The following is a 17,539-nucleotide window of genomic DNA, read 5'->3' as shown; positions in this document are numbered from 1 at the left end:
CTTTGCAAGTTGAGTCTTGAGTCTAATCTTTAACTGTGTGTGTTCGGCATGTCATTTTTACTTGAGATTCCCATTGGCCTGCTTATAATGAAAGAGATTAGGTCTGTTCCCAATCTAAGCTGTATGTGTGCTGATTGTGACAGAGAGAGGAGCGGAAGATGCTGAGAGAACTAAAGGTGTTTTTAGATCAGCTGGAGAGAGATGTGCTCCGGGCCCAAGGAACAGAGGGAAGCCTTGCTGACAAGTACCAGGTTAGTGAGGTGTGGCAAATGGACTGTAGCATTCTTCTTTGGAAAACTCATTTAGCAATGTGTGTCTCCTTTTTTTAGGCATTTAAGAACTTCCGTGTCCAGTATGAAATGAAGAAAAAGCAGACAGATCCACTCTTACAGCCAGTCCAAAAGGATGGCAAGCTCTCTGTGGATCAAGCTCTGGTCAAGCAGGCCTGGGACCGTGTGTCTACCAGGGTAATTGTACTGCATGAATAATTCATTATGGGCCACATAGACAGCAGGAAAATTTGTGATAATTAACCACACATGAATTAAATAAAACCTGATGATTAGCAATAATCATTCTTTTTTAGTTGTTGTCCTTTTCTTGGCTAAAAAGATTGGATTGATGCACTGGAGGCTCTGAGAAACACCAGTCAGGGTTCATCTATTTACTCGTTGCCAATGAAAGTTCAGTGGGGTGCAAGCGGTTTGTTCAGAGGGGGAGGAGATGGGAACAGAGGCGATTTTGTTCACGGGGTGGTCTACTCCTCGAGACCTCCACAGCTTGTCTAGACTTGCATAACACTCTTTTGTGGCCTGATTGCTTGTGACCATGTGGAAATGTTATGCCCAGCATAGCCTCCTGTACGGTGGGATCTTGCTTTGGTAGAGTGGTTTTGTTTAATGAGTGTCAATTGCAGCTGCTCGACTGGCACATCCATCTGGACAAGTCCCTGCCTGGGCCTCTGGGAGTGATTGGCGCCTGGCTGCACAGAGCCGAGATGGCTCTGAGAGAGGACATTCCCATCCAACATGCTCATGAGGAGACAGCCAATGTTCTTCACAGAAAACTAGAGCAGCATAAGGTAGCATAGCTTACCTTTTAGCCTTTACGTGTTGTGGGGTTAACTTTGTTTTGGACGGTATGAAGAAACAGGCGCTTGTTTAATTTTGCAGGAGGTATTGAAAAGCTTGGAGTCCCACAGGCAAACCTTTCAGCAGATCCACAGGGACAGATCGGTGAATGGGGTACCTGTCCCACCTGAGCAGCTCCAGGATATGGCAGAACGGTAAGATCTTTGTCAGGATAAGTGCATTTTTCTTTACCGTTTCATGATTTCTTTTTTTGCACTTTTCAAAATAATAACAGACCATTTGTTTAATTTGCAGGTTCAACTTTGTGTCTACATCATCACACGCTCACTTGATTAAGCTGGAATTCTGGGAAATGAAGTATCGACTGATGGCATTTCTTATGTTGGCTGAATCAAAACTCAAGTCGTGGATCATTAAATACGGCCGACGGGATTCAGTTGAACTCCTCTTGCAAAGCTACCTTGTAAGTTGAAATCATAGGAATTGTAGTCTGGGTTTTTAAAAGACATCAAACCAACGAGCGTTTCTCTTTCTGTTTCAGACATTCGTTGAAGGCCACAGATTTTTTGAGCAGTATGAGACAATCTTCACAGGTCTCAAGCAAGCTGCAGAGGTTTATGTTAAATCTGACAGTTCAAGTAAGTCTCTTTGCATTTTTATTTCTAAGCTGCTTTTTTATTTGTGCATACTATATGCAAGTGTTTTAATTTGGGCTTCTAGTAAACAGACTTACTGTTGATTTCACGTTACAGGGTCTAAGACCTGTAACAGAGGTAAGTCCAAAAACAGTCCAAACTTTGCCTGATCCTGAGCCATTTCTGTCTGCAAATAGGGGGCTGCACTTCTCGTTTCTCTCTCTTTAAAATCCCCAAACTATGAAATCATGCATAATGCATGCAGTAACAATAATTTGAATGCTTTTTTGGCATGATTTTTCTGACCTAACACACCAGCATCAACCATGAGGCCAAATCATCAGCGGACATAATCAAATGCTTTGTATACAGGTGGCAACCATGTAGATTTTGGTTTAACTGAACTACTGTTTCTATTCTCTGTTTTAAGTTGATGAAGCAGAGGGGGTGAGTAAATTCCTCAGTGATACCACAGCTCAGTGGAAGAACCTGGCTTTGGAGGTGCGCAGTGTACGGAGCATGCTGGAGGAGGTGATCGCTAACTGGGAGAAGTACAGCAGCACAGTGGCAGCTCTGCAGGCTTGGCTAGAGGATGCAGAGCAGATGCTCAGCCAGTCAGAGAATGCCAAACGTGTAAGTGCATTCAGATAATAGAAAAAACAATATTTTCTGTACAATTTATGTTGATTTTTTAAAAACATGAATAGAAAGAAAAGCATATTTTTCTCTTTGGCCAAGGAGTGTACAGTTAAAGTTGTGTTGCCTTTTGTATTTTTCTTTGTTACAGGACTTTTTCAGAAACTTCTCCCACTGGATCCAGCAGCACATGGACATGAACGATGCCGGGAACTTTCTCATTGAGACGTGTGACGATACGGTCTCACGGGATCTAAAGCAGCAACTTCTGCTGCTGAACGGGAGATGGAGGGAACTGTTTGTTAAAGTCAAACATGTAAATGCAACACACTTTGGAACAACACATTCACCACCAAAAAATATCGAATTGTACTTATTATCCAAACAGCTGCAAGTTTTAACGATTTGGACAAAAATATTGTGGTATCTTTTATTTCACTTGCAGTATGCAAGAGCGGATGAGGTGGATAAATTGAGGCAAGACTACCAAGACGGGATTAATACACTGAAGATGTTCATGGATGCAACCAATGAGAAGATGACAGCTCCTATCCAAGTATCTTTTCTAAATTGCAGAGCCTTTGTCCAAGATGTTGAGGTAAATCTGCTTTCTCAACTTAGATAAATCCTTATGTATTCTCTATTATATGATATATCATAATTTTTTTCAACTTCCTCTAGGAAATTAAGCACAAATTGCCAGCTATGGAAGCAGCTTGTAAGGCAGCAAGCCGCACAGCTCAGCTGTTAACCAAAGACACTCCACAAGAGGAAGTTTCACAGATGATGACTGTGATGGCTTCAATCAAAGAGCAGCTGAGTAACGTGTGTACAAGTCTATATAGATTATATGGCCTTACTTTAATGTGTGATTAAAATAGAAATCCTGCTGCTTAACACCACTGCATCTTACTTACTTTATTAGCTTTTTTGCACTACTTTGTATTCCTGAGCAAAGGAGGTCTTTAAATGAAATCCAAGCTGTGAGATTTAACCTCTTAGATTTTCTAGCCCATGGTTTATTAAAATTAAATCAAGAACTGCCACTTCCTACAACATCAAATGTACCATTTTTATTAAGAAAATAAAAGCTAAACTGCTTTTTTACTCTAATAGAACATTTTGTTTTTACATACTGACATTTTTTTAAAAAAATCATAATGGATGGATAACCTGTATTGAACTTAAGGATAATGAAGTTTCTTATGATGAAATATTATTACCATTTCTCTCCTCCAATCAGATACGGGAGAGATGTTTGCCTCTGCTTCGGGAGTCTCAATCGCTTTTACCTCCACTGGAGGAAATGGAGAAGAATATCACAGGCTTCTACCAAGCTCTGGAGAAGGCTAGTCATATCACCAGCACCACCGACTTGGAGGGACCAGTAGACTTTAAACAGAAATGCCAGGTGAGTAACTGTGAAATACACTGAGGCATTTTAGTAGTTCGGATTTCGAGCAGATTTATGTATGTTTTAGCCTAAACTAACTAACCTAAGCTAACACCCTACCTGTCATTTAATTCTACAGGAACTGGCAACCTTCACACATAGCTGTAAGAAGTGTCTGACAGTAATAGAGAAAGACCACCAGACCATCCAGAAAATAATGAACAGTAGTAAAACCCTCGAGCATATGGATATGGGTCTACTGCAGAAACGGGTAGCAGACCTGCAGACCTCATCACAGGTAAACATCAAGACCTGCTGTCTTCTCCACCGTAATCAGTGACTGAATTATTTTAGCACTAAAAATGATTTGTTTTGTGCCTAGAACTTGATTAAAGAGTCCACAGAGTGGAGAAAACATGTGGAGGCCAACAGCAGTCTAATGAAGAGATTTGATGAGTCACGGATAGAGCTGGAGAAGGTTCTTAAAATGGCACAGAACTTTCTGACAGAAAGAGGCAACCCAGAAGAGCTGCTGAAGAAACACACTGTGAGTGTACTTTGCCAGATTCAGATGTTTTAGATCGTTCATATCAGTTTATGACAGTATACACGGTATTGAATCCCAGTGCAGTAACATGTACAACAATGAAACAAAGTATAGTCTGTGCAAAGTGTTAAACATGATGAGCAGTTATGGGTTTTTTCAGGAGTTCTTTGGACAGCTCGACCAGCGGGTCTTGAACACTTTCCTGAAAGCTTGTGATGAGCTGACAGACATTTTGCCGGAGCAGGAGCAGCAGTCACTGCAGGAAACAGTTAGAAAGCTGCATAAACACTGGAAGGTTGGTGTCAAGGATGTTTAATCCATTAATTTAAAATGTTTTCAATCTCAATATGACTTTTATAAGATAGTAGGAAATTCTTAAAATGTACTGGAATGACTGAAACTCTCTCTGCAGCTTTTCAAAAAGTTGGTGCAAACAAACTGTGCTGCTCAGAGTCTGACAGCTTTGCTGTTGTCTTTCTCCTTTTTCAGGATATACAGACAGATGCTCCCTTTCATCTCCTGCATCTGAAGGTGGAGGTGGAAAGAAGCAAGCTGATGTTGTCACTGCAAGAGTGCCAGGCAGAGCTGACCAGGGAAAACCGCCACCTGGCTAGCATGGGGAGCGAAAGGCTCATTAAGGAGCACAGGGTAAGCACAGTGTAGATGGCTGGCTGGCCTGGTTACATGTATTGATTAACTCAGTGTGAATCAATTCACTGCCTCGCACAGTAAGTGTGTCAAGAGCTGAAGCTCTTTCCTGTCACCCAGCTTAGCAGCATTTTGTTTTGCCTTGGATTTACATGCATTTTCTGCTTTATATAAATGGCCTTCAGGCCTTCTTTAGGGAAAAGGGTCCACAGTCTATATGTGAGAAAAGGCTGCAGCTGATGGAGGAACTTTGTCAAAAACTCCCCGAGGGTGACCTGGCTCACCAGACCTTGGAGACGGCAAGAAAGGACTTTGCTGAGGTCCGGGAGGAGATTGAGAACACTCACCAGAAGCTAATGCAGCACCAAGATAAATGGAAGGAGTACAACAAAAGGTGCAATAATGTTATAAAATTAGTCATTATGATTCATTTCTTTCAGTGTAAACACTTTCTGTAAATGTCACATACGCACATACTTTAGAATTTAACCTCGTGTTTTGTGGCGCTGCAGCAATAAAACTGTATGTTTGTCATTGCCGTGCAGTGCCACACATTCCTGGCATACCCGATGTAATCATGTTAACATTTTTTCATTCACTTGAGAAAAAGAACAGTAGTTGTAGCAGTTACGAGTGTATTCAGTTTTTGGTGCAAAGATCACAGATTCCAAATTATGTCCATCCATCCATTCTCCTCCACTTATCTTTATCAGGGTCACGGGGGGCTGGAGTCTATCCCAGCTTCCATAGTGCATCTGATATTTAATTATATATATATATTTTTAGAGAAGTACTCATTTTCTGTATGAATTTAAAGTGCTGTTCAAGGTTTTCATGAGATTTGTTTTTGGTGTCAAACAGATACGCTGAACTTTCCTGTTGGCTTATATCTAAAGAAAGCCAACTAAGGATGCTGAGAAATCGAGCTAATGACCCCAATAAATATGGCACGGTGAAGGCTACCATAACGGTGAGTTAGTCCTCTTCCTAAAGTCCAAACTGTTTACTTCCTTTCCCACTTTCTTCTGTGGTGTGTCACATCTTCTCAGTGTCGTGTCTGAAGCTGTTACTGTATAAACACTCCGGGTCAGGTGACTCTTGTCCACACGGGTCGTATCACACTCTGTTGTTGTGTGCAGGAGCTGAGGAATGATGCAGAGCTACAGGAGGGGAATCTTGGCTGGCTGAAAAGCCGTATGGCTGTACTGATTGAAATCTGTGCTGACAGCGATGCCCAGAGGCAAGGAAGTGCACTGAGCAAGCTCTCCACTGATTTTAAGGGTCTTCTCGCTTCTCTGTTAGAGGTAAGTGATGTTCTCACATGTTTTTATCTTAAGGTGCCAAAAACAATTAAAATACCATACAGTAAAAATAAACTGTGAATACAGATATAGTATGAAGAGTGTGAAACTCATTTTAGTTAACTTGCCACATGCAACCCAGTTTGAGTTGGACCTACTAGTCTTTAACAAACCAGTAATTTATTCAAAAATTAGGCACAAATACTTCGTATGTAGATCTAAATCACAGTTATATTTTACTTTTTAACAGAAAAACAGTTAAAATTGGGATTATAAATGATTTCCCTCCAATTTTAAGATATAAATTTTCATGCTGTGCAGTCATCCTCTTGACAGGATGGCTCTGGCCTGTGGACCATATAAGTGAGACCACTGAATTTTATCAAAATATCTCTCATCAGCTACAGTCTAAGATATGAGTTATTAAATATTGTTACAGTTGACATCATGAAACTGACATTTTCCAGCCAACAGAAGCAGACAATAGCAATATCCAAGCGTAAGTATTGTTTGTGACAGCGTTGCGTTTTCTCTGATGTCTTTAATCAGGCTGAGAAGATGGTGCTGGCTGTTGGGGATTGTGTACAATTCAGAGAAGAGGTACAAACTACACTGGAAGACCTGCTTCAGGGGCAGAAAGAGGCTCAGGCTGAGGTTACTAAAATACTGGACTGCTCAACTGCTAGAGAAGCCCAACAGATGCTGCTTGTTCATCAGGTATCCTTAGACCAAACAAATAATTCCACATTACCGTGCTTTGGATTTTGTTTTTGCTTGATTTTCTTATTGAATTTGACTCTGATAACCAAACAATTTTAATGTTTCCCAATAGCAACTATTAAAACGCCTGAAACTAAAGAGGAAGGATGTTCAGCACCTTTTCACCAGAGGCCAGCAACTCCAGGCTGAGGAAGGATTGGGGGAGACTCTGCAGCAGGACCTGCAGAGTTTAGAGAACACACTTAGCAAAATGGAACAGAATATGGATTCACAGGAGCAAAGCCTTGAGGTGAGCAGTGTTTAAGACTGATCTGAAAGCAACGAAAGCTATTGATACACTGATACACTGGCTAAAGTGATGAAACAGTGTTTTTGATGCATGCTTCTTCACCCACTAAAGTCATAAAGTTCTTTTTGTGACACTGTGCTCTGAATAATTCTGGTGAAATGAGCATATGGTGTGAAAAGTTATTCCCAGGATCTGAGCTTAATCCTGGTGTAGTGATCAATTTAGCAATTGTATTATTCAATTCAATTTAATTCAATTTAATTCGATTCAATTTGTATAACCTAGTATAAGTATAAGTAAGGGTTTTACGCCCATAAAACCATATTAAGAAATATTTGGGGGAGGAGAAGGAGGAAGTAAAAAAATGGATTTTATATGCAAGTAAGAGTATTTTAAAATTAACTCTGTAAGAAACTGGAAGCCAATGTAGCCCTGCTAAAACTGGAATGATTTGTTTTTGTTCATTACCTTCATATTTCATATAGTTCTAGATAAGTTGCAGTCTACTGAGAAGGTGTTTTTCAGAGTCATGGCAGGAAACTTCGTACTTTGGCGATAATCCTAAGATGGAAGAATGGTGGAACCAATAATGGTTCAAACCAGAATCTAAAATAAAGCCCAAGACTTTTAATTTGTGGCTGTACTACGTCAGGTGATGTCCCCAACTCATGAAAAGGCAGATCATGTTTGGTTTTAGGGCCAATTTAAAAAAGAAAATTCCAGTTTGTTTCTATTAAGTTTTAAGGCGTTTATAGTCATCAATTTGTTAATGTCAAGTGCTAATGAGATGAGTAGATCAAGCATATATCTGTGTATCATCTGCGTAACTACGGTAATGAATGTTATCATATCACGTAAGGTTGCCAAGTGGAAGCACGCATTATCGCTCCACTGCTTTGCTCTCATATTATTTTGTTAAAGTGTGAGTCAAAGTCAAAGTAAACTTTATTGCGTAAGAAGTTTTTTCTGATGATAGTCAAATTGTTCATTTTCTCTCTGCTCTAACTGACTCTCTACTCTTGCGTAGTCCTCAGTATTGCTCAGTTCAGCATCTGTTGTTGTGAAGTTTGAGGCCTTTTTTATTTCTAAGCTTACTTTTATTCACAGTGCTTCCCCTTTATGTGTTTTTATATTGTTTTGCATGTTTACTCTCTCCAGGACTCTGACACAGTTACATTATACTATATATTATATAAGCTAATGTGTGTTGCTGCGTATAAATAAATGAATGAAGTAAGTAAAGGAAAATGTTATGTATAGAGGATTGAAAGGTCTGACTGATATTTTCTAATGGAGTACTGTTCTTTGAGAAGCATTACAGCTCTAAGGATGCCTCGCTGCAGTGAGTCAGATATGTTATTCTTAATGGTGCTGCTATTTGTGAGATGAGGGGTTAGTGTTGAAATGGAAATTTAAGTTCAGCCTTTTTTATGCTAGCGGTTATACTGATAATCAGTAATGTAAACACTGATGAATTTAATGTTTGTGCAGTTGCTGCCTTGTATGGTGTGGTTTTTGTCAAGTGTTAGCAGTGCTGACTCATCACCCCTGCTAATAGGTGCAGACGCTATGGTGTCATTTGCATACATAATAGTCATACCGAGCAGGTTTGGTATAGTGCCGTGTCATTGTGTTCTGTTAGTGTGATCTTTACGTGTTTTTTCTGCCACTGGGGGATGATTATTATCTTGCAACAACATTTAAATATGAAGGTTTGATAACAGCACTAAACACAATGAATGGATCTAAAAATAATGCTGATCTGACCTTAATGAGTTTGACGATTGTCATTCCCAGGTCACACTGGCAGCCTGGCAGGAGTTTGACAGCCAACAGGAAGCAGTTCATGAGTTTGTTAACAAAGCACGCTCAACAATGGAGAGAGACCTGAACTTCAGCAGTCCAGAAAGTCTGGCAGTTGAACTTGATCAGGCCAGAGTAAGTCTTCTTTTTTAAGTTAAAAAACCAAACAAATAAACAAAACCAAAAAATATCTTTTGGTTGACTCTTAACATTTAAACTGAAAGGTATGGGTTAGATAAATACTGTAGAAAACTATACTAAATGTTGCCATTTTGTGAGCAGGTGCTGCTGAAGCAATGTGAAGCAAAGGCCTTACATATGAACACATTGCTGAAGAGATCAGCAGAAATCCAGCTGGGCCCCAAAAACAAGACTCTGCTTTTACAGCAAGCCCGCTCTCTCAGTGAACAAGTGGATAAAGTAGAGTCTGGGCTGAAAAAAGAGTAAGAAAATAGATTCATTGATTAAAGCTTTTATTTTGTTCGGAAACACACATACGCATACACACATTGGTGCATTTGAGAATGTGCTGACTGACATGTGCAGTAGTAAATTTAGCTGTCTTACACCTAACATGAATATCAGGCATTGCTTGCAGCTAAAAGTTATATAATTTATCATTTTTACTCCCCCAGTGTCAAAAATCTGGAAGAAATGAAAGACCAGTGGGATCAGTTTGGAGCTGGATTTGAAGCCTTTTCCTTATGGATATCTGAAAAGGAAAAACAGCTGGATGCAATGAAGTCTTCTACTTTGCCTCTGGAGGAACAGATCGACACAGTCAAGGTACAGTAGTGTGTATTATAACGCTCCAACCCATTAAAACCATAAAACCAAGTAATATTAGCCAGCAAACAATAACCACAAAGCCAAGACATTAAAGTTAAAATCGATAAGGTGTCTGAAGAGGCCATTGGAAGCAACAGTGCAATATTGCTTTGCCCATCGAGACTGTCTCTCTCGTTGACACCCACAGCAACCCCCTGTCTTTAATAAGATGAGAAAAAGAGCTACTCATGAAGTCTGTGGTTTGTATCTGACTTCCTCAAGCTGTCACAGTTTTGACAAATTTGCCTTGAGGGTGAAACTTATATTTCCTGAAAAACTGGAAGATGGCATTTAAGGCACAAAACCCCAGAGAAAATATTGGCCGTTAGGATATATTGGGCAACACTTGAACAGTTTAGTAATGGCAGAGGTTAAGTATCCTAACAACTTTAACAAGGGGCCAAATTGTGATGGCAAGATGGTGTCAGAAATCTTTATAAACTGTATGCTGGCTATCATATATGTGCATCAAATACACATTAGATAGAAGATTACTACATTTGAGGATACACACATCAGATCTGAATGATGAGACAATAGAAATAGATTGTGATCTGATGACTCACATTCGAGCATGTATCGCCATTAATTAGTCACTTATTACTTTTAATAAAAGGCACACATCGTCTATTTATTATTAATTTGGGATTATAAAAATGAATGCCTTATTCTGTCTGACTATGTTTAACAGCTACTAGCCCAACAAAGAGCTTCCTTGCTAATTAGTCCTTACTGAAAAAAAACAGTAACTACTGGTGATTTAATTGTGGGCAGGACCTCTTTTTAGATGGAGGAACACTGATTGAGTCATAAAGATCTTATTTGGACTTTATTACAGTTTAATTGTCTTGCTTTTTCAGGCTGTTGCGGCAGGACTTCAGTCTCGAGCGGAGGTTCTTTCTCAGCTGGAGACAGACTCCCAAGCTCTGGCTCAGTTTGTGTCTTCGGGGGAGGCGGCTCGCATCAAGGCTCGTTTGACCCAAATCGGCAGGTACTGGGAGGAGCTGAAGGAGAGCGTTCAGCAGCTTGATGGACAGCTGGAGGAAAGCTCTTCTCACCAGCAGAAGTTCAAAATGAGCCTAGAGGAGGTATATATTCACTGACTGATACTGCTGCAGTAACAGTGGTATATAGAAAAGATTAGAGACATAATAATTAATGGAGTTAATCGGGTCTTAATTTTCTGTCAGGTACAAGCATCTCTTAGTGAGCTGTATACAAACCTGGAGCATCCTATCAAATCCTGCACCTCCTCATCAGAGACCTACAAAGCCCTTCAAAACCACATGGTATTATTTCTTTCTACAATTGCTCATTTTGCGAGTTAACTTTAAATACCAGTAATGGTACTAGAGTGCAGGTTGAGGCTTTGTTGGTCACTGCCATGTGTTATTATTCTCCAGGATGCCTGTCAGTGTCTGGAACGGCTGAGAGGAACCTTGCTGTCGCTGTCGGCTGGCGCCCGTCGACTGAGTGACAAAGAGCAAGCAGAGCGGACTGTGACAGAGCTAAACACCACCTATGACCAGCATGTACAGGAAGCAAAGGACAAACAGAGCACTTTGGAAAACCTGCTCTCCCTTTGGCAAAAGTATGGATTACTGTATGTAGCATAGTAATTTTAAAAGCTTTAGGATAAAATTAAGAAATGCTGATAGTTACATTTGATATGGACAATAGACAAAACAGAGCCGTGTCTCCCTTTGAAGCAAAGTGCACCCAACTCTGTAAATAAATCTTACAATTCCAATGTTTCTGATGTCCTTCAGGTATGAGAAGCAGCATTCAAACTTTGTTTCCTGCTTGGAGAGAAGTGAATCTGCGTCCAAACCAGAAAGTCCGTTCCTGTCAGCAGATAAAGCCAAGCTCCGCGGCGAGATACAGGATTTGCAGGTACAATTTATACAGACACAGTTTAACTATGAAACAGAATTCAATTAATAATATATTATTGTAACAACATGGATGAATACTTTTTCCTTGCAGGTCTTGCACTCTGAGGTTCAATCCCTTGAGAGGGCTCATGCTGAACTGGCATCTTTGGGGACATCATTGTATCCCACTGCAGAGGGAGAGAGAGTTAGTCAGCTGAAAGATGAGCTTGAAACCCTGCAGAGGAGATTGCATGTCCAAAATGAAGTTCTCCCTCGAAGGTACAATGAAATAGTCTGACTGCAAATTAAATTTTAAAGCTTGTCTTGCACTAACTAAATTGTGGAGTTACCATGGAGCCTTTTTCTACTCCAGAATCTCAGAGCTTCAGAGCCACCTTTCACTGGTAGAGCAGTTTGACCAGGCCTTGCTTAAATTCTGCCAATGGAGTGAGAACATGCTCTCAAATCTTCACTCATCTCCTCAAATCAATATCGGCAAACTGCAACCTGCTGCAACACAAGTAAAGGTAAGAACTGAAATGTTTTTCTTACATTTGCATCCCTAATACACCCGTGGCAAAGACATGCTGAAAAGACAGGTTTACCTAAACATTGTTAAGCCACCCTTTAAGACACAAAAATACATCACTTTATCTCTTAACTCTGGTTAATCAAAAGAAAAGGACTCAAGCTGTTCTTGCTGTGAGGCAACACTGCTGACCATTTTACCACCATGCCAACTTTTCCATTTACTGAATATCTATTGATGCTGCTATCTGTCTTTATTGAAGTATAAGATGCATACCTTTTCTGTGTAGCGCAGGGTGACAATGTATGTCTATTTGATCTTAAAGTCACAACCACACATACATATTAAAAAAAAAGGAAATCAAATCAGTCAAATATTTAAAAAAAAATACAAGGTGTAATCTTGAACACTATTAAAATTTTTCTTTTGAACCAAATTTAACCTGATTTTTTTTTTCCCTTAATTTACTATTTAGATGTACTTCAGACATATTATGGAAAAAGTTGAATTCAAGTCTCTAAAATACCCAAATTTTGCTAAATTTAGATGTAAACCCCCAACCCCGAAACAGATGGCCACCCCTCCTTGAGCCTGGTTCTTCTGGAGGTTTCTTCCTGTTAAAAAGGGAGTTTTGCCTTCCCACTGTCGCCAAACAGTTTTCTCTGTATTATTGTAGGGTCTTTACCATACAATATAAAGCACATTGAGGCGACTGTTGTTGTGATTTGGTGCTATTTAAATTAAATATGAATTGAACTGAATGTAACATTCAATGGCCTTTTTTTAAAGGCTATGACTGACAAAACCAACATGTTTTTCTCCAAGATAAAAGGAAATAGGCAGAGGAATTGAGCTTTCAGAGCAACAGCTGATTCTCTAAAACTTGCATCTTACAGGAGATGCAGGGGGCCCTGCAGAAGCAGTCCAGTGTGAGAGAGAGTTTGGAGCAGCAAACCGAGAAGCTCTGTCAGTTCTGTGAGCCTGGTGATGCACAGCTCCTACGTAGCAGAGCAGACAGCTGTCTGCAGCCCTACATGGAGGCCCACAATATAGCCGAGCTCCAGTTGGAGTGCCTGGAGAGGCTCGAGGCTTTTTTGCAGACCCACAGTGTGGTGACTGGAGTTTTGCGGGGTCTGAGACAGACTGTTGAAAGTGCTGGGAGCTGGGACCGTGGAAGAGTGGAGGAGCTGCAGCAAGAGCTGACAACTATTGTCCCAGACATTAGTCAGCTCGAGACTCTAGCCATCAGTCTGGACAGCAGTCTATGCAAAAGTCATCTTCACATTGGTGCTGATGAGGGTTCTCCTAAGTCATGTCGCATGCTGGCGGATTCACTTAGTGTTGAGCTGGATGCAGTGAGGAACTTGCTTGGTACTAAGCAGAGTGAAGCAGAAGCCCTGGGGGCTCTGTGGACTTCATTTAGACAGCGGAAAGAGCAGCTTCTGAAAGCCGTGGAAGATATTGAAGAAAAAGCAGACCGTCAGAGCCTTAAAGAGCCCAGCCTGCATGGCTTACAGCAACGGTAAAGTATTCCAGCAATATCTGATGTAATTCAAATGTGAAGTGGTGAAATTGACAACTGAACATAGTCAATAACTATACATATTATCCCCCTGTGTGTCAGACTTCGGTTCTTTAATCAGCTAGAGGATGAGCTCCAGTCACACCAGCATGAGGAGCAGTGGCTGAGGGACAAAGGCAACCAGCTGGCTCAGAGGGATGCAGAGTTGGCTGGAGAGGTACTGAGGGAAATCAGCTTGCTAGAGACTACATGGGAAGACACCAAGAGGCTCATTGCAGAGAGGTACAGAAGTAAAAGCAATGGGGATTCCTTCATTCTAACATGTTTTTAAGTGTGTTTGAGTGTCTTTAAACACATTTTTCTTCAATTTACTGTATTTTCCAGTTAATTTACAGTTAAAATGAAACGAACTCATTTCCGTTTGACAGACAGGAGCAGTGCAGTGTCCTTACTGAGCTTATGAGAGAATACCAAATCCTGAAAGCCTCCCTCAGCAGCACTATTGAGAGTGCTGAACCTTTGCTTGAGATAAGCTCTGTTCTGAAGGACCACGAGGAAACTAGGAGGTCACTAACCAAGGTTGGAACAAAATATATATATTTTATATCGCTTTTAGGAATTATGCTTCTATTCTTTTTCTTATATTGAGGTTCAAGACTACATTGTGTTACTTAAGTACTTTGCTGTCTTTACTTCATTTGTAGCATGAAGCAGTGAAGGTGGATCTGGCTGCCAAGCAGCATGAACTAGATCAGTTTTCCAGCAAAGGAAAACAGCTGGTGACTGAACTAAAGAAGGTCCCCGAGTGTGACTCTCAAATGATGAAAAAGGATATGGAGACACTTGTTGACCAGTGGTTGGATGTAAGCCTGACTTTAAGAGTTCATTTCTGAAGCATCAATGTTATGCCTTGTTGTTAACAATAAAGTTCTCTACTTGGGTTTTTTTTTTTTAAATCGGAGAAAAAGACTGGACTTCTATCTGTGTTGTGTCTATGTGTTAACAGAGAGCTTTGCAAGCTATACTCTGTGTAAGATGTACAACAGAGCATAAATTTAATCTACTGTGGATTAAGGTTTACTGTCCACCCAGTTTAATCAACAATGGTAAAGTGTATTCCATTTCCCAGGTGTCTGAGAGGGTAGATGACAACATTGATCGACTAAACCAGTGTTTGGGCCTGTGGGATGATGTGCGTAAAATCAATGATGATATTGAGAGCTGGACTGGCACAAGTGTGATTGAGCTAAATGAAAGCCTGAACAACCTAAACAACAGCCAGAAGATATCAGCAAGGCTTACAGAGTTGAAGGTACAGTAAGATATATGATGTCTTGGAAAACTGGCAAGGATTTGTTTTACCTGGGTTTGGTTGTTGTAGGTGAGCTTGTGCGTGACATGCTTTTCTCATTCGACAACGCCACAGGTGGAACTTGGCGAGAAGGAGCAGAGACTTGAAGCCCTGCAAAGTAAAGTGGCAGAGTTGAAGAAGTGCAGTCAAAACCAAGAGACTCCAGCTAAACTACAGGTACTAAATACAACTCTGGTTTATGGTGGGTCTGAACAAACAAATATTAGCTCAAGCGCTGCAGATGAACTGGTCTTTCTTCAGTAAATACTGTGATTGTATTAGGTGTTGGAGAATGACCTGCGCAAAAAGATCTGCACTGTCCAGAAGCTACATGAGCAGGCTAAGGGAAATCTAATGGACTTCAGTTCCCAACGGAAACAGCTTGAAGACTACATCTCACAGATGTCTGCATGGCTAAAAAGTATGGAAGATTCTCTAGTTTCTTCTCCAACTGGATCAGATCCTGAGGACATATGCAGAGTGAAGGTACAGTCTAAATAATAAGCAATTTAAAATTATAGCCCTTACAAAAAATATTGATGGTGAATGCAATGTGTTTCTATAAATTTGAGAAGTTACAGTGATAATCAAAACTACATTTTTAACATGTTTTTTAGGATCTCCAGAAGGAGCTGCAAAATCAGCAAGGGAGTATTGACTCCACCAGAGAAAGCCTCAACACGTTGTGCAGAAAATATCCATCTGAGGAGCTGGCTGGTTTGGGTTCAGCTCTCACTGATCTTATCAAGACTTATGAGTCTGCAAACCAGCTTTCTGCAAGGACACTTGCCTCACTGCAGAACGGTCTTCAGCAGCAGTTCAATGGTAAGAAGGCTGGCTGGATAAAAATGTACAGGTATACTGCGTTTTAATGGGAATCCATGCTCGGTGTAAACTTTTATTATTTTATTAATTGTTTAGATTTCATTCTGTCTAAGTCTACACCTGATGTTAATTCTCTTTACCCCCAATTCCTCAGACCTAGTTCAGGAGTTTCATCGCTGGCTTTCAGAGCAGAGGGAGATAGTGAAAGAATGCTCTGACCGATCAGGAGACACTCAAATTGTGGAACGCAAACTGCAGAAACTGAAGGTACAGTGACTACTACCACTACAGTAAATAATCTTTAATCTTTCAATATATAGTAATAGTGAAGACTTTAAAGGTTTTGAATAGGTAAAAATCATAAGTAGGTGTCACTGATTCAAGATGTGATCAAATACAAAATTGCCACTTGTATTCACAAGTTTTGGCATTGACTAACAGCCAAAGAAGTGTTTTTAGAGGATGTTACAATGATGTTTTACTTGATCATTTAAATGATGTAGCATCCACAGGAAGGGGTTGTATGTGCAGTATCTGTGGTTAAAAGCATAATGTCTTTCCTCTGGCTCTGGATGCTGCTTGTGTAATGGTATGATTCACATGTGAAGGAGTTTGAAACTAAAAGTGATGTGGATTATCTATCAGGGTGCCATGGATCGTGTGGAGGAGGGTGAGGTACGTCTGACTCAGGTCTGTGAGGAAGGAGAGAAGCTCCTACTTCATCTTCCCAAAGCCAGCGCTGGGCAGGTCCAGCAGCATCTTTCATCCATCCAGCAGGACTGGGACAGCTTTGTGGAGCAGTGCAGACAGAACCAACAGATCCTGGAAGACAGTGCATCTCTTATGAAAGGGTGAGCACCTCTGCTGAACTGCATCTGTAAAGCCCTTTGTAAGCCCACTATTTATAAGCGAGGCATTTTGATTTCCTTGTAGATTTGAGGGTCGCCTTAAGAAGCTCAGATGGTGGTTGGAACACATGGAAAAGAAAATGACCACCGATCTGCTTGAAGCCCAGCAACGTGGTCCTGAAAAGGCTGTCCTGGAACAAGTGGAGGAATACCAGCAGGAAGTGCTCAAAGAAAGGTGCTAACTATACACGTTTATTTGCCAAGGAAAGACTGCTTAGTGCATTATCAGTGTTTCTGAATGTGCCCAAAAGATTCAAAGCAATTAAACATCCTACCTTCCTACATGCAGGGATTCATTTGAGCGTCTCTGTCAAGAGGGGCAGGCACTTAATGAAGGTGGGCGAGGTGATGGAAGTGAGACAAGAGTTTCTGCTCAGCTTCAATCACAACACCAGGCCTTGCTGAGGCGTGTGAGAGAGAGGCTACGCAGTTGCCAGCTCACTTTGCAAGAGCAACAGGCCTTTGAAGAGACACTGCAGGCTACCTGGAGCTGGCTCAATGGTGTCCAGGAGCGCCTGGCTTCACTCAACAGCACAGTAGGAAATAAAGAGACTCTGGAAAAAAGACTAGGCCTTGTACAGGTCAGTAAATAATGTGTACCAGAAATGCAGTTATTTGGTTCACAGTGTTGTCTGGACA

The 17,539-nt window shown here is 40.8% G+C and overlaps 1 protein-coding gene across 1 annotated transcript in view; it reads left to right on the top strand.

The window, feature by feature from the left end:
- Positions 1-17,539, top strand: part of syne1b (spectrin repeat containing, nuclear envelope 1b) — a 73,779-nt gene that overhangs the window by 15,084 nt on the left and 41,156 nt on the right. The window contains exons 10-51 of the mRNA XM_080871846.1: positions 144-251; positions 330-467; positions 917-1,081; positions 1,173-1,285; positions 1,386-1,554; positions 1,633-1,729; positions 1,844-1,864; positions 2,157-2,359; positions 2,514-2,678; positions 2,808-2,960; positions 3,044-3,187; positions 3,606-3,773; positions 3,895-4,053; positions 4,138-4,302; positions 4,463-4,597; positions 4,792-4,950; positions 5,136-5,344; positions 5,812-5,920; positions 6,090-6,254; positions 6,801-6,968; positions 7,084-7,260; positions 9,058-9,198; positions 9,346-9,506; positions 9,699-9,849; positions 10,752-10,979; positions 11,082-11,180; positions 11,295-11,482; positions 11,661-11,784; positions 11,878-12,044; positions 12,139-12,292; positions 13,191-13,816; positions 13,919-14,098; positions 14,245-14,395; positions 14,521-14,679; positions 14,946-15,128; positions 15,243-15,344; positions 15,450-15,653; positions 15,785-15,992; positions 16,147-16,259; positions 16,638-16,843; positions 16,926-17,075; positions 17,190-17,481. Of these exons, the coding sequence (XP_080727972.1) occupies positions 144-251; positions 330-467; positions 917-1,081; positions 1,173-1,285; positions 1,386-1,554; positions 1,633-1,729; positions 1,844-1,864; positions 2,157-2,359; positions 2,514-2,678; positions 2,808-2,960; positions 3,044-3,187; positions 3,606-3,773; positions 3,895-4,053; positions 4,138-4,302; positions 4,463-4,597; positions 4,792-4,950; positions 5,136-5,344; positions 5,812-5,920; positions 6,090-6,254; positions 6,801-6,968; positions 7,084-7,260; positions 9,058-9,198; positions 9,346-9,506; positions 9,699-9,849; positions 10,752-10,979; positions 11,082-11,180; positions 11,295-11,482; positions 11,661-11,784; positions 11,878-12,044; positions 12,139-12,292; positions 13,191-13,816; positions 13,919-14,098; positions 14,245-14,395; positions 14,521-14,679; positions 14,946-15,128; positions 15,243-15,344; positions 15,450-15,653; positions 15,785-15,992; positions 16,147-16,259; positions 16,638-16,843; positions 16,926-17,075; positions 17,190-17,481 (7,077 nt within the window). The remainder of the gene's footprint in view (positions 1-143; positions 252-329; positions 468-916; positions 1,082-1,172; positions 1,286-1,385; positions 1,555-1,632; positions 1,730-1,843; positions 1,865-2,156; positions 2,360-2,513; positions 2,679-2,807; positions 2,961-3,043; positions 3,188-3,605; positions 3,774-3,894; positions 4,054-4,137; positions 4,303-4,462; positions 4,598-4,791; positions 4,951-5,135; positions 5,345-5,811; positions 5,921-6,089; positions 6,255-6,800; positions 6,969-7,083; positions 7,261-9,057; positions 9,199-9,345; positions 9,507-9,698; positions 9,850-10,751; positions 10,980-11,081; positions 11,181-11,294; positions 11,483-11,660; positions 11,785-11,877; positions 12,045-12,138; positions 12,293-13,190; positions 13,817-13,918; positions 14,099-14,244; positions 14,396-14,520; positions 14,680-14,945; positions 15,129-15,242; positions 15,345-15,449; positions 15,654-15,784; positions 15,993-16,146; positions 16,260-16,637; positions 16,844-16,925; positions 17,076-17,189; positions 17,482-17,539) is intronic.

This window comes from Rhamphochromis sp. 'chilingali', assembly GCF_963969265.1.
Source record: "Rhamphochromis sp. 'chilingali' genome assembly, chromosome: 21".
Lineage (NCBI taxonomy): Eukaryota > Metazoa > Chordata > Actinopteri > Cichliformes > Cichlidae > Rhamphochromis > Rhamphochromis sp. 'chilingali'.
This window is presented reverse-complemented; position numbering and strand designations above follow the sequence as displayed.